The sequence below is a fragment of the Olea europaea genome, chromosome 13 (assembly GCF_002742605.1).
Source record: "Olea europaea var. sylvestris chromosome 13, O_europaea_v1, whole genome shotgun sequence".
NCBI lineage: Eukaryota > Viridiplantae > Streptophyta > Magnoliopsida > Lamiales > Oleaceae > Olea > Olea europaea.
The window spans coordinates 10,834,308-10,849,484 of NC_036249.1; the positions used below are offsets into that span (position 1 = coordinate 10,834,308).

The following is a 15,177-nucleotide window of genomic DNA, read 5'->3' on the forward strand; positions in this document are numbered from 1 at the left end:
AATTTAGATTGAATCAATATTTTAAATTAGGATAACACTCCTAAATAAAATAAAATTCAATTGGGTCAAAGTTTAATATTTAAATCAAAATCCAATTTTAACGAAAATATAAAATGTCGCAAATTTTAAATAAAATTTTAATTTGGGTCAAAATTAAATTATGGGTCGAACCCAATTAAAGTTAATTTTAAAACCATTTCAAAATTCAAATTCAAAACCATTTTGAAAACTTGCAAATTGACCCAAATTTCAAATTAACATCGGACCCTTTCAAGATTTAAAATTGCAGAACAAGTCCCTTTTTAAAATATTGCAAAACGACCCATTTCCCTTAATTGCAGTCGGCCCTCCAAATTCCCAAAATTGCAGAGCAGCCCTTTATTTAAAATTGCAAAATCACCCCTTTATTCTTTAATTGTAGGGGGCACCCGGAAATTTCAAAAATTGCATAGAGGCCCCCGTTTTCACTCCACAACTGAAACCCTAAAATACAACCATTTTTTTTTTTTTTTGCGAAATCAGATTTCAAAAATATGAAAATCGAATTTTCATTAATCGCTAGAAACAAGAAAAATATAACAATCAACTATTGACTGCACAAATATATTAAACAATTTCTAACAAACACAAAGTATGCTCTGATACTACTGTTGGGAATCTACTTATACATGCACAGCGAAATTTAAAATAATTTTCGATTCCCACCAAAAATCGCCTTTGTATTTAGATAGAAATTGTGACAATATTGTACATTTTCCAGATCTGCAATCTTTTTGCTTTTCTTTTCGTTCCATCAACCTTGATTCGCCACCACAGCTGTCCAATTGTCTAGCCTCCAACGGTGATCCACACAGAGAATAAGATTGCAGCTTCTAGGATTTTCTCTTGTGCCAGCAAGAATAATGAAAAACCTTATGGACCTCAAACCCTAGTTATGTATTTATATAAACCCAAACAGGCTCGGCCAGGTCCGGTCCAATAATTAATTAATCCAATTAATTAAACCCGGTCCGTGAATTAATTAATCCAATTAATTAATTCGGGAATATAAATAACAAATCCAATTAATTAATTTATCCAACGATTGTTAAATTAACCAATTGGCAATTCGCAATCTTCCAATTCTCTTTTGTGTGCAACTCATTAGGTTCCCGGCCACGATGCCTAACGACGTGAAATATTATTTTGATCTAATCAAAATTGATAAATAAAACACCATTTTAATTTATCGTCAATTCACACTCGCCGTCCCTAATTGACATCTAGCAATGTGTTAGGGCAATACATGTGACGGGAAATGTCACGTGGTATGACAAAATCAAATTCGTTCGTTTACCGTGAAACTATAATCCCTTCGTCAATATGATCCGATCAATTACGAGATATGGAATTGTGTTAATCTCGATCATTGATCATATCTTTCACTCCACTATTAAGTCACTATAAGTCGAAAACTCCTTTTCGACTTATGAGTACACCTGGGCCAAGGATTTCATTATTGACTTAATTGAATGAAACGCAGATCATAATCTCCTACTATCTAAGAGTGACGAATCCTTTATTGATCAATCACAACCTTCATACGATTCTTGATGTACCCGAACGATGTCGTATTAGCGGCCCTTTTCAGAGCAACATCCAACACCGCCAAAGTATGACTATCCTCATATAAGGTACCATGACGACCTCAAGTCAAAGGACCAATTTCACTACCGAACGTTAGAGATTAACCACCGACACTCAGATAGTTATCCATGTGGAATCTCTCGACGGGTCTCCAATGTTTTGTTCTATAACAAAACATCCACGTGTTCATTTAAGTATCACCACATTTTAACTTATGAGATCAGCTACTTACTTCACAAGTAAGAAATGCCACACGTGATAGTCTATCCGTAATAACGATATCCGTATCTCGTTATTACTTACGACCACGGATGATTTAAGATTCAATCAGATGTAATTTGTATCTCACAATCACAACTCATTGTGATTAACAAATTACAAATATTTGAATCTACGGACTCTATTATTTATTTAATTGTCTATTAATTAAATAATAGATCTGCCATTTAATTGCATTAATTACATATAAAAGTATTTATGTCCAAAGTTGATTGGACCTAGGGCATAATACTTACATGCAGAATCTGCAGAGGAAGTCTTACGATCATATTTCATATGCTTCCTTCGTCGTAGCTGATAAAAATCATAATATCTTTCCTCTGTCTCAATTGGTTTGACCTGATCTGAACTGTGCTTGCTAGTCTCAACTGTATTATGTATCGGACCAAATGATCCATCCACCATTGATGTGTCACCACTGGCCTTCGACTTTCTGCATTGTGACAGTGTATTTGCCTCGTAGTTTTCTCTCTTTGAAGTGTCCTCTGGCGCTCTCTTATCAGTTAAATCCCGTGAAACTTTTCCGTCACCCTCACTTTCTATTGACGCTTCTGTTTGCTTACTTCAAGATGTAATAACAAAACGATAATTTATTATTATTATTATTTTTTAAAAAACGAAATATGAAGAGATATCGCTATATAAATGAAAATGAACAATTTCAATAACATAGAGCCTTAACAACAAATTATCTTATGAAAGACTAGGAGGATTCAATTAGAAGTTCATAATATATGCGCTCGATAAAGGTTTCTATCTTACATATCTAGTAGATGCATGACCGAGTGACCGACAAGATGACAATCTAACAGATGTTAAGATAACCATCTAAAACTCTACAAGGCTAACTAGAAAAGGAGTTCCGTCTTGCTCTCTCACATAACAAGTTGATCATCTCTAAGACTATGCACTCATGTGGTTCATTTCACAAAATTCACGACTTTTATCAATTTTTTAACCATACATTTGATTAACCTTTATCAAAATTTACTAAAAATCTAATTTATAAAAAAACCAAAAAGGGTCTACGACTCTACTGGACTTAAGGATGAGCGCCCCTCTCTTGTCTAGTGAAGCATGGTGATCTTCCATGACCCCATCATACATACTTTCAGACAAGGATATACACAATAAATGCATTCTATATATGTTTCGAATATATAAATCTTTCTCCATGTTATTTCTTAATGTAATTTTCTTCTTGTTATTCTTATAGAGCTATGCATCATTTTCCTACTTTTTAAACTCTTTTTTTTCCTAGTAATTAAGAAGGTCGCATTTACTACCTATTTACCAATAGAGTTTTCCCAAATGCTTCACAGTGTTTAAAGAAAGCTTCCCTTTGAAGTAGATAATGTTGAGTAGTAAACTTGATTTTTGGACTAAATAATATGGGTTTAATGATTTTGTTTATATGCCCAAATCAATTAAAAGGCCCAACATGCCTAGTATTTCTAGAAGCATTATCTAGAAAAATTTATATAAATATCTAAGTAAGATATGTAAAGAATATTTAGAGAATTCTAGAAAAATATCTTGATATGTGATCTAAGTGTCTCTAGAAAATGTGTGGACTAGAATCTTCTTGTAAACACTATATAAAGAGGTAGTGCCTTCCATTTTGTAACAAGCCAAAAAGTGTGTAAAGTGTTGAATTTAAGAAATACAAGTTTCCTTTTTTCACTTCATTCTTCCTATTAGTGTTGTCCTCTATCAAGCCTTAGCCAATCTAAGTTAGTAAACCCATCTTTCCTCCAACAAACTGGTATCAGAGCTCTAAGGTTCTTGTGAAAAATGACAAATGGAATGATTCCTTTTCAAGTCCTCCAACTCAACAAAGATAACTACGACAATTGGAGCATAAGGATGAAAGCATTGCTCGGGTCGCAAGATGCATGGGAGATCGTAGAGAAAGGCTACACGGAGCCACAAGATGAGGTTGCTCTATCCCAAGCACAAATGGATAGTTTGAAGGATGTAAGGAAGAAGGACAAGAAGGCGCTCACCCTCATCTATCAAGCCTTAGATGAAGGCATGTTCAAGAAAGTAGCTTGTGCTACTACGAGTAAAGAAGCATGGGAGATCTTGAAAATCCCACGAAGGAGTTGAGAAGGTGAAAAAGGTTCGACTTCAAACACTTCGAGGTAAGTTTGAAGCTTTACATATGAAAGAATCGGAATCAATTTTTGATTACTTCTCTAGAGTATTAGCTATTGTGAATCAATTAAAAAAGGAATGGAGAAAAGTTGAATGACACTCGAGTAATTGAGAAGATACTTAGGTCTTTAGATTCTAAATTTGACTATATAGTTGTAGTCATTGAGGAATCTAAAGATCTAGATAGTATGAGTGTCGATCAACTCATGGGATCTTTACAAGCTCATGAGAAAAGACTAACGAAGAAGGTGAAAGAAAAGCCATTAGAGCAAGCTCTTCAAACAACGTTCACTTTGAACGAGAGTGAAGGAAGGTTTAATAATAGAAAAAGCCAAAGAGGAAGAGGACGAGACCAAGATCGAGGAAGAATTGCATTCTACAAGTAGGAAAGAAGACAAAGCTCATTTTCTACCAGAGGTCCCGGAAGAGGAAAAGGTACGAGGCAAAATGAAGGATCAAGGTATGACAAATCTCAAATTAAATGTTACAATTGTAAAAAACTTGGTCATTATACTTCAGAATGTAGAAATATTACTAACCAAGTTGAGGAGAAAGCTAACTACACTTGTCGGAAAAGTGAAGTAGATCCTGCACTACTGTTGGTTTACAAAGGTGAAGAAAGCAGAGAAAAGAATACTTGGTATTTGGATACAGGAGCAAGCAACCATATGTGTGGAAGAAAAAACATGTTTATGGAGCTTGATGAATCAATAAGCGACAACATTACCTTTGGAGATGAGTCCAAGATCCCAGTGAAAGGAAAAGGTAAAATCTTGATCTGCTTGAAAAATGATACGCATCAATTTATCTCAAATGTATATTATGTGCCCAATATGAAGAATAACATTTTAAGTTTGGGACAACTCTTAGAGAAGGGCTATGATATTCATTTTAAAGATCATAGTCTTTCAATAAGAGATCAAAGAGAAAATTTGATTGCCAAAGTCCCTATGACAAGCAATAGAATGTTTGCGTTAATCATTCAAAATGATGTCACTAAATTCTTAAAAGTTTGTTTTAAAGATTCATCTTGACTTTGACACTTGAGATTTGGGCATCTTAATTTTGGAGGTTTAAAGTTGTTGAATAAGAAGAAAATGGTGAAAGGTTTGCCTCCAATAAATCATGCAGATCATTTTTGTGAAGGATGCTTACTTGGAAAGCATTCGAGAAAAAGTTTTCCAAAAGAAGCATCTATAAAAGCTAAGAACTCGCTAGAACTTGTACACTCCGATATTTGTGGGCCAATTAATCCAAACTCTCTCGATAAGAGTAATTATTTTGTTTTTTTTATTGATGATTTTAGTAGAAAGACTTGGATCTATTTTCTCAAACAAAAATTGGAAGTTTTTGAAACTTTTAAGAATTTTAAAGCTCTTATTGAAAAAGAAAGCGGATATAGTATAAAAGCCTTGAGAGCTGATAGAGGAGGAGAGTTCACCTCCAAAAAGTTTGAGAAATATTGTGAGGAGAATGAAATTCATCGCCCATTGACAGTTCCATACTCTCCACAACAAAATGGAGTAGCCGAAAGAAAGAACAGATCGATTCTCAACATGGCCCGTTGCATGCTCAAAAGTAAGAGATTGCCCAAAGAACTTTGGGCTGAAGCTGTTAATTGCGGCGTGTATCTGTCTAACCGATCATCTTCTAGAAGTGTGTGGAATAAGATACCACAAGAAGCATGGAGTGGAAGAAAGCCCAACATCTCTCACTTACGACTATTTGGGAGCATTGCATATGCTCATGTACCAGATCAAAAACGGTCCAAGTTAGATGATAAAAGTGAAAGGTATGTCTTCATCGGCTATGACTCTCGCTCTAAAGGCTATAAGTTGTATAATCCAAGCAATGAGAAGATCACCATGAGTAGAGATGTCGAGTTTGATGAAGAAGGACTTAGGATTGGGGTATCGAAGAAGAAGACTATGACTTCTTACCATTCTTTGATGAAGAAGAACAAGAGAATGAAGAGCAGCAAGAGATTATCAGTCCACCTCTATCACCTACTCATAGAGATGCTTCTCCATTATCTTCACAAGGAGAAAGTTCAAGCGAAAGGATACCACGGATGAGGAGCCTACAAGAGCTATATGAGGTAACAGAAAATCAAAATGATCTCACACTTTTTTGTCTTTTTGCGGATTGTAAACTAATAGGGTATGAAGAAGCGACGCAAAATAAAAGATGGAGAGATGCTATGGATGAAGAGATTAAGACTATAGAGAAAAATGATACGTGGGAGCTGACAACTCTTCCCAAAGGAAAGAGAGCAATCGAAGTTAAGTGGGTGTATAAGGCAAAGAAGAACACTAAAGGAGACGTAGAAAGATACAAAGCAAGATTGGTTGCCAAAGGTTACAACCAACGGTCGGAATTGATTATGAAGAGGCATTTGTTCCTGTTGCTCGTTTAGAAATCATAAGATTAATTATCTCTCTTACAGCGCAAAATAAGTGGAAGATATTTCAAATGGACGGGAAATCAGCTTTTCTAAATGGTTATCTCGAAGAAGAAATCTATGTGGAGCAACCAATGGGCTATAAAGTAAACGGACGTGAAGGTAAAGTCTTGAAACTAAAAAAAACTTTATATGGGTTGAAACAAGCTCCAAGGGCGTGGAATAGTAGAATTGACAAGTATTTTCTAGAAAATAACTTCACAAAATGCTCTCACAAGTATGCCCTTTATACAAAGGTAAATGAGAAATGAAATATTTTGCTTATTTGTTTGTATGTAGATGATCTTATATTCATAGGAAATAATCAAAGTATGATCATTGAGTTTAAGAAGGTCATGGCTCAAGAATTCGAGATGATGGATATCGGCATCATGGCCTACTATCTTGCGATAGAGGTAAACCAAATGGAGGACTGCATTTTCATCTCACAAGAAAGATATGCAAAAGAAATTCAATATGGAGGACTGTAAGCCCGTATGCACCTCCATCGAATGCGGAATCAAGTTATCAAAGAATGATGAAGGTGAAAAAGTAAATCCAACATTTTTTAAGAGTCTTGTTAGAAGTCTAAGATACTTGACGTGCACAAGACCAGATATCCTTTTTGGAGTTAGGCTCATCAGTCACTATATGGGGACACCTACCATGATCTATATGAAAACTGCAAAGAGAATTCTTCGCTACATCAAAGGTACGATTGATTATGGCTTAGTCTATTCATCATCTAATGAATTCAAACTTGTTGGATATAGTGACAACGATTGGGGTGGAGATAGTGATGATAGAAAAAGTACGACTGGGTATGTGTTTTACTTGGGCGACACAACTTTCACTTGGAGCTCAAAAAAGCAATCGATCATAGCACTATCTACGTGTGAAGCTGAATATGTTGTAGCAACATCAAGTGTCTGCCATGCGATTTGGTTTAGAAACTTGTTGAAGACGCTTGGAGTTTCATAAGAAGAACCAACCGAAATCCATGTTGATAACAAATCGGCATTGGCATTGGCAAAGAACCTAGTATTCCATGACAGAAGCAAGCACATTGATACAAAATATCATTTCATAAGAGAAAGCATTGCAAAGAAAGAAGTGCAGCTGAAATATGTAACCTCCCAAGAGCACATTGCCGACATTCTCACTAAGCCACTCAAGCATGATGTGTTCCGCAAGTTAAGAACTCTACTTGGAGTAGCAAAATCAAGTTTAAGGGAGGATGTTGAGTAGTAAACTTGACTTTTAGACTAAATAATATAGATTTAACGATTTTGCTTATAGGCACAAATCAATTAAAAGGCTTGATGTGTGGTCTAGGCACAACATGCCTAGCATTTCTAGAAGCATTATTTAGAAAAATTTATATAAATATCTAAGTAAGATATGTAAAGAATATCTAGAGAATTCTAGGAAAATATCTTAATGTGTGGTCTAGGTGTCTCTAGAAAATGTGTGGACTAGAATCTTCTTGTAAGCACTATATAAAGGGATAGTGTCCTCCGTTTTGCAACAAGTCAAAAAAATGTGTAAAGTCTTGAATTTGAGAAATAAAAGTTTCCTTTTTTCACTTCCTTTTTCCTATTAGTGTTGTCCTCTATCAAGTTTTAGCCAATCCAAGTTAGTAAACCTATTTTTCCTCCAACAGATAACAAGTAACATTTGATTTCGCTATTCAATGTCGCAGGAGAGGCAAGTTAAATGAAACACTACACTAACTATCAAAGCCTTATTGACCACCATACTTAAATTTGATCATCAGTAAATTTTTACAGCAATCTTTTACCATAAAATTCATTGGTAATTACGATTGATGAGGAACTTTTGCTCAACAATATGGATTCATTTATGCAAAATACTTATTCAAATAAAAAATATAAGGCACAGAAAACATACCCGCTGGCCGTGGAAACGCAAGGATAATGGTCTTTCTCCTGAGACATTACTCTGTGCAAAAATATCAGAGATCAAACACCGAACATTTTTTTCTTTTCCTACCTACCAATATTTTACCTCTGTTATTGTGGAAAATGTTTTCTCGACTTTTCCCACAACGCATTTTCTACGTGAAGTCTGTCTATTGCTTTGGCAAGATTTTGAATATCTTGTCTGTTCTGCAGTTTGAAAAAACAATGGAGGGGAAACTGAATCGACAAGAGTTTTCATTTCCGTTTCTAACAACGCGTTAAGGCTGTATCTGCATCGCTAGGAAATAGTTTAACCGCGTTGACGACAAAAACAAGATTGGTACGAGTTTGACTCTCTTGTCTGTGCTACACAGACAGAGTCCACATAAAATATTGATGATAAATTTATTCATCTATAACGGAAATTTTTATAAACAAAATTTGTTTGACGTGATTTCTATTTTTGTTTTTATTTCTTGTAAAAGAATTTCATAAGAAGGTTATCTTAAGTCAATTTTCTTTAAAAATTCTTCTAGTTAAAAAAAAAAAAAAACACTTTCAATGGTTTTTAATCTCATTGTACAAGACACTTGTATAATTGGTTTTGGTGAACAGTATTGAAATCGTTCTATTAATTTTAAGTAGAAACAATCCGTGAAATACGATTCAGAAAATTATCTAAACACATCCTTGCTGAACGGGCTTTACTTATTGAATAATTAGATACTGCTCGTAGATTAATTAAAATATGTTATTAAAAATGAAGATTGAATATTTATAAATAATTAAAAATTTTGCCGGAGAATTGATAAGAAACTTTCATCTGAATAATTTAGTCGGTAAGCATCTTGGCAATCAGTGTAAAAGTCCATAGCTTCTGCCACTTGCATTGTTGATAGGAATACAATTAAGCACCTTTTGTTGGTATTAATAAATAATACTCTTTAATTTCTAATTAAGCCCTTGTTGATCAAACTTTGATGAAGAACAAAGAAAATCAGTAACAATAATAGTCTACCAAATGGAAGGTTTGAACACGATTATGAATCGCTATCCTCAAACGATATTTGTCGCCATCAGAATAAGTGCTTATAGAATTTCAAATGCAAATAGTTTGCAGGAGTAATCTAAACCTTAATCCAACGTTTGAATCAAGTAAAAGATCTGACACTTAAATACGTATCCGTACCCAAGTCCGAACATCATAGGTTTGAAAACTAAATAATGCTATTTAATATCAGTGGTTCTAGAACACCAATCTGGATGTTACCTACATGGGCTCAATAAAAGGTGGAATCATATGAATCATTGCGTTGTTACTCATATTTAATGACACTTAGTGCCATTTAGATCGGTATTGTAACACTAGTGGTGCTAAATAACATTATTTTAGGAAAATAATGTTACATAATTAATCAGAACTTTGTTAAAAGTTGTTTGAATATAGTTCTAACAGAATTTTTAAGACTAGCATGCTTACTGAAAGACAAGTTCATCTGAATCTTGTCTTTAGACAGTAAAACTCGACATCAAGTTGCTATACTTGACAATTACAGTTCAAGAATTCGTTGCCTTTAATCTCCCCCACCACCCAAAAAAAAAGAAAAAAAAGAAAAAAAAAGGGATTTGAGTTATGGCTTTTGAAGAGTCTATTTCCCTTTAGAATGTTCCTGACTTCTTTAAGTTTGGTAATTTAGCTCGAGACAGCTCATTAGTGGTGGCAATTGCTGGAGATTGCAGAGCAGTACTATGTCGTCATGATAAAGCAATTGAGATGTCAAGGGATCACAAACCTGTTTGTTTGAAAGAAAGAAGGCGTATAGAAGCATGAGGAGGATAAGTTTTGCGATGGATATCTCAATGGACATTGGACAGCTGAATATTGCTCATGCTTTAGGAGATTGGCACATGGATGGATTGAAACGCATGGATGGTGGACCACTTGGTGCAGAACCTGAATTCATGAGCACTAAGCTATCAGCAGAAGATGAGTTCCTCATCATACTCTGTGATGGTATTTAGGACGTTTTCATGAGTGAAAATGCTGTTGACTTTGCGCGCTGAATATTACAAGAACACAACGATCCACTGAAGTGTAGGGAGGATCTCGTTAATGAGGCTTTGAAGAGAAAGAGTGGAGACAATTTAGCTGTGGTCGTAGTGTGTTTTCAACAACAACCGCCTCCGAATTTGGTTGCTCCTCATGGACGCGTACACAGGAGCATTTCTGCTGAAGGTTTGAAGGAGTTACAAAGCTTCTTGGATAGCCTAGAAGAGTAAGATGGACATGAAGGTTTTTTTTTTTTTTTTCCCCTCTTTGTAATTTCCTTCAGTTGCTTAATCTCTACTTATCGTTCTCATTTGATGTTGAGTTGATATAGGATGTATTGTCCAACTGTAACATATGCGGCTCTCATACCATTTTTAGGTTTCTTTTTTCCACTTCAGATTTTTTCTAAATTTTTTCTCTGTGACATTCTATCTAATTTGAACTTTGACTTCACTATAGGCATGTGATCTTTGCATGAATCTTGTTAACCTACTTAGCATTAAGTAGACATAACTTGGAAGAAAGACATTGATTATTTGCAACTTGATATAGAAGGCTCTTCATTATTTATTATTGCCGTTGATGAAATCCACCTACCAATTGAACAAATCAACTAAGTTAGTGAATAGATTTTGCAAATAAATGAAAAACTGAAAATTAAAGAACGATGTTTTCCCCTTCTTCAATTGGCTCAGAAATCGATCCAACACCACAAAGGTATCTCCAATTTGAAGGCTTTTTGAGTCACATAGACAGATGCACACTAAGGCAGAAGATGGAATTTGAAAATGCACAAAGAAAAGCCCTTCTTTTGGTGTGTGAAAAAAGAAGCAAAGGGTTTCCAATTTATAGGCTCAAAGGGAAACGGATTTTCCCAGAATTTTGCAAGATTGAGTTCAATCAAAACTGAAAGATAGAGTTCAATCAAAACTGAAAAATGCTTATCAAAGATAAGGATTATCCTTATCTAGCTTTCATGTGCTTTTCAAATTACCTCCAAAGTTGAGTATTGAGCACCTAGCTCAATGTGTTGATTTCCTCTAAATACCAAACATAATTGGACTACTATCAATTGTGGTGTGGATTTAATATTCTTCAATCCCGGGCTTATAGCCTATGAAAATAATCGGGCCTCGATTTTTCATCATTGTCTAGGAAATTTAGGCATCACTTGCCAAAATGCCCAACAATTGCAAGTGGTGATGCTTTTATTTTGAAATAGTGAAAGTATAATATATTATTTGCAATATTCGTAAATGCTTTCATAATATGTTTATTACAGTGATCAGAACTAATTAGTACTAGGAAATTTTAGATTGTTTGTTCATAGTAACCTCATTAGATTGTACATTTTTTTTTTTGGATATATTAAGATAATAAATAGGAGAGTTACAAACAATTCAAAAAGGTCAAATCTTTTATGATTCCATCATCTATGGTTGAGTTGCGAAACTTTTGAATAGGTTTCCTACATCTGAATCGAATTCTTTATGGTTAAATAATCCCTTTCTAGTTAAAGTTGCAACTAATCTACTAGCTTTGTTGTGGTACATCTGCAATTTTTGAATGTTTCCTCATTTTGTGAATAAATTTCATCAAAGATACAAATATACCTAAGTAAGATAGAGATATACATTTAAAGACATGTTTGATACGATTGTCACATAAACATATATTGATGTATTTTTCCAGCGTCGGACCCACATGGGGTCAAATGACCCCACAAAATTTTGGGTTTTTTTTTTTTAATTTTATTTTATAGAAAATGGTTGTTTTAACCCGTTTTCGACCAACTTTAATACATACCAAATGAAATCAAAATATTGCATTTTTAATATCATTTCTAAACGCTCATGGCCTAATTTTTCATTTCTTAATGGTGTGTGCAAATTGATCAATCATAGCAAAAGTTACGATGCATCAAAGTAGGCCGTTCCAAATTAGTATTTTGAAAATTTTGATAATGATCATATATTATCCAAATCTACAAATCGCTTGCATCATCTAGAAGTTCGTTACGAAAATTATATCGTAGTTATATCGAATGGTTCAAACATATATTGAAAATAGTTAAATATGAGTCAAACGTACGTATTAAAAGAGGCATTTTACTCGTCTTTAAAAAAAAATCAATTATTTTATTAACGTTTATTATTTTTTCACGATAAATTTTTCAATATAATTTACATCATTTTATTAGGAAATTTTACATTAAATATGATGTCAAAAATTCTAAAATCATTACGGATTAAATGTAATTTGAATTACTTTCAAATTATTTTTTCGTTAAACTTAAATTTCATTTACTTTTTACATTCAATTTGATTTATTCGTCGTCAGCTTAACATCCATAAATGACATGGTAAACAAAACTATACATGTAACAAAATTCATTTAACAATATTGATAATGATAGAATTATAAGACACTTTCAAGATGTCAAAATACGTATTTACTTATTTTTATAAATATTATATTGTTTTAAAAAATTACACATTAATTTTTGGAGTTAAGCACAACCCGCGAGGATGACCTTGCAAGTGACCACGCCCTCACATGCCTACCGGGGCCCCCATGAATAAAATAATCCCTACCTTATTGTGTGTATTGTGTCAACCCCGCGATTATTCATGTGGACACTGTAGCACAACTCTAATTTTTGACCCCACAACCCAAAACGGCTAGGTCCGCCCCTTTATTTTTCCCTTTTACTATGTTTGTTGAAACGTATCAACTATGTCATAAGATCATATTATCGATCAATGATAAGTGTATTTTCTTCATTTATTCGGGGCTCTAAGCTATATAATTTTATTATTCTTTTGGCAAAATATGATCTAAATTTTATTGTATTAATTTTCTTAGGTAAAACTCATGCTTGGACGAAGAAGGAAAGGAAAGAAGCAAAAATTGGCGAAAAGTGACAAAATCCAAAACACGGGGATTAAATTGGCCATTGATGGAAGTTGGAGGCCAAGGCATGCAAGTCAAAAAGTAGAGGATTTGAGATGCAATTATTGAGGGACTTGGCTGCAAATGACACAAAATCCATTTAATTGGCGGCCACTTACAGTGAATTGGGCGCTTGTGGGCCATTTTAATTATTGGGGGTCATTTTAAATGCTTCTTTAAACTTCAGGGACCAAAGCTGAGAATTTTCCTAGGTTTTACTATTAAAAACCATGCAGATCAGTTTTCATGGGAGGGAAAAACCAGAACGGCCGGCGGAGAGAAAGAAAAAAGAAGAAAAACCTAGAGAAGAGAGACGGCTGGAAGGGAGGAAAAGGAGAAAGAAAACTGCCGGCTGCTTACTTTGAGATTATATACAAACAGAGGCAGATTTTTGGGGAATAGACTGCACGCCAACTTGGAGGGAAGAGATACAGGAGCACACCAAAATTGGGGGGCTGAATTTGGAGTAAGAAGGAATCTTGGGAGCCGAGGGAATTAAAACAATTGCCGACACGAAAGTCAAGGAAGCTGCCAGCAGCCTGGGAAATCCGGTCAGTATATTTGGGAGGAGAGATTCTGCCATTAAATATATATAAACACATTAAAAAGGGCCACCAGCTGCTTGGGAAATTGTTGAGGGAAACATAGCAGAAATTAGGCGGATTTTCACATACAAACAAGTTGGAAGCTACCATATTTTATATATGTTCCACACCCACAATCTCACAGATTAATCAACAAATAAAAGGGCTGCTGGAATTGCATGGCTTGCCATTTGGAGCTAAAAAGTGAATGGCAGAAGACAACTCACGGCTGATTATTGGGAAAAAGACGACAACTTTAATTTGGATATTAATCACGTTTCATCAAATTTTGGTGATGTCGTTCCACTTTTATTTATTTAATTCTCGCATCATGTTTGGCTAATTCTTTTTCACGTATTGGATGATGACAAAATTGTTTAATTTTTAGTTTTAATTCGAGACCTATGTTTTTTTATATTAATTATTGCGTTGTGATTTCAATAATATGCATAATTAGATTGTTCTAATGTTTGCGCACCATTAGGATAATAAGTTGCTTTTTCGTAATGTTGGAAAACTTATGATAGGTAGAACACTATTATTGGGACACATGGGCAATAAATATTAGGAATAATATTTGTGGCGTGTGCGATCTTATATAATAATCCTAAATGTCAATGCATGTTCGCCATATGAATTCGAACTAGGAATAGGATCGTCTCGTGGTAAACATAGGTTTATTATATCTTGGAAAAGAATAATAAATAATTGTGGAATTATCGATCGTCGCAATTGCATAAATTGAGATAATTAACACTAGTTGAGAATTAGAACTAAGCGTTACTCAATGGCGTCTGAAATCCAATACATTCGCATATTCGAGTTTTAAATCAACCTCCATTACTTTTATAAATTTTAGTTTTAAAAATCCGTTAACTATTCATTCGATAGTTTTACTCACAAACACGAATTCAAATTTATCAAATATCCTAGAATTAATCCTTATTCCCTATGGGAAGATACTTTACTCATCACAATTATTACTTGTCAACGAACCCGTGCGCTTGCGGGAATTCACTCGAACAAGTTTTTGTTGAAACGTATCAACTATGTCATAAGATCATATTATCGATCAACACTAGATTTTATGTTCTAATTTTCTTATTAACCCATTTTTTCCACTAAATGAAAAGATGGGTTGAATTTCAATATGTTAAAGTACGCATA

At 34.2% G+C, this 15,177-nt stretch overlaps 1 protein-coding gene and 1 pseudogene across 1 annotated transcript in view; one reads left to right on the forward strand and one right to left on the reverse strand.

Moving 5' to 3' along the window:
* LOC111408440 overlaps positions 1–8,588 on the reverse strand; it is a 10,505-nt gene extending 1,917 nt beyond the window's left edge. The window contains exons 1-2 of the mRNA XM_023038201.1: positions 8,414–8,588; positions 2,142–2,467 (exon numbers count right to left, since the gene is read on the reverse strand). Coding sequence (XP_022893969.1) covers positions 2,142–2,467; positions 8,414–8,460 — 373 coding nt within the window. The 5' untranslated portion in view covers positions 8,461–8,588. The remainder of the gene's footprint in view (positions 1–2,141; positions 2,468–8,413) is intronic.
* Positions 8,589–9,445: 857 nt separating this feature from the next.
* LOC111408441 lies at positions 9,446–10,706 on the forward strand (annotated as a pseudogene).
* Positions 10,707–15,177: the final 4,471 nt, after the last annotated feature.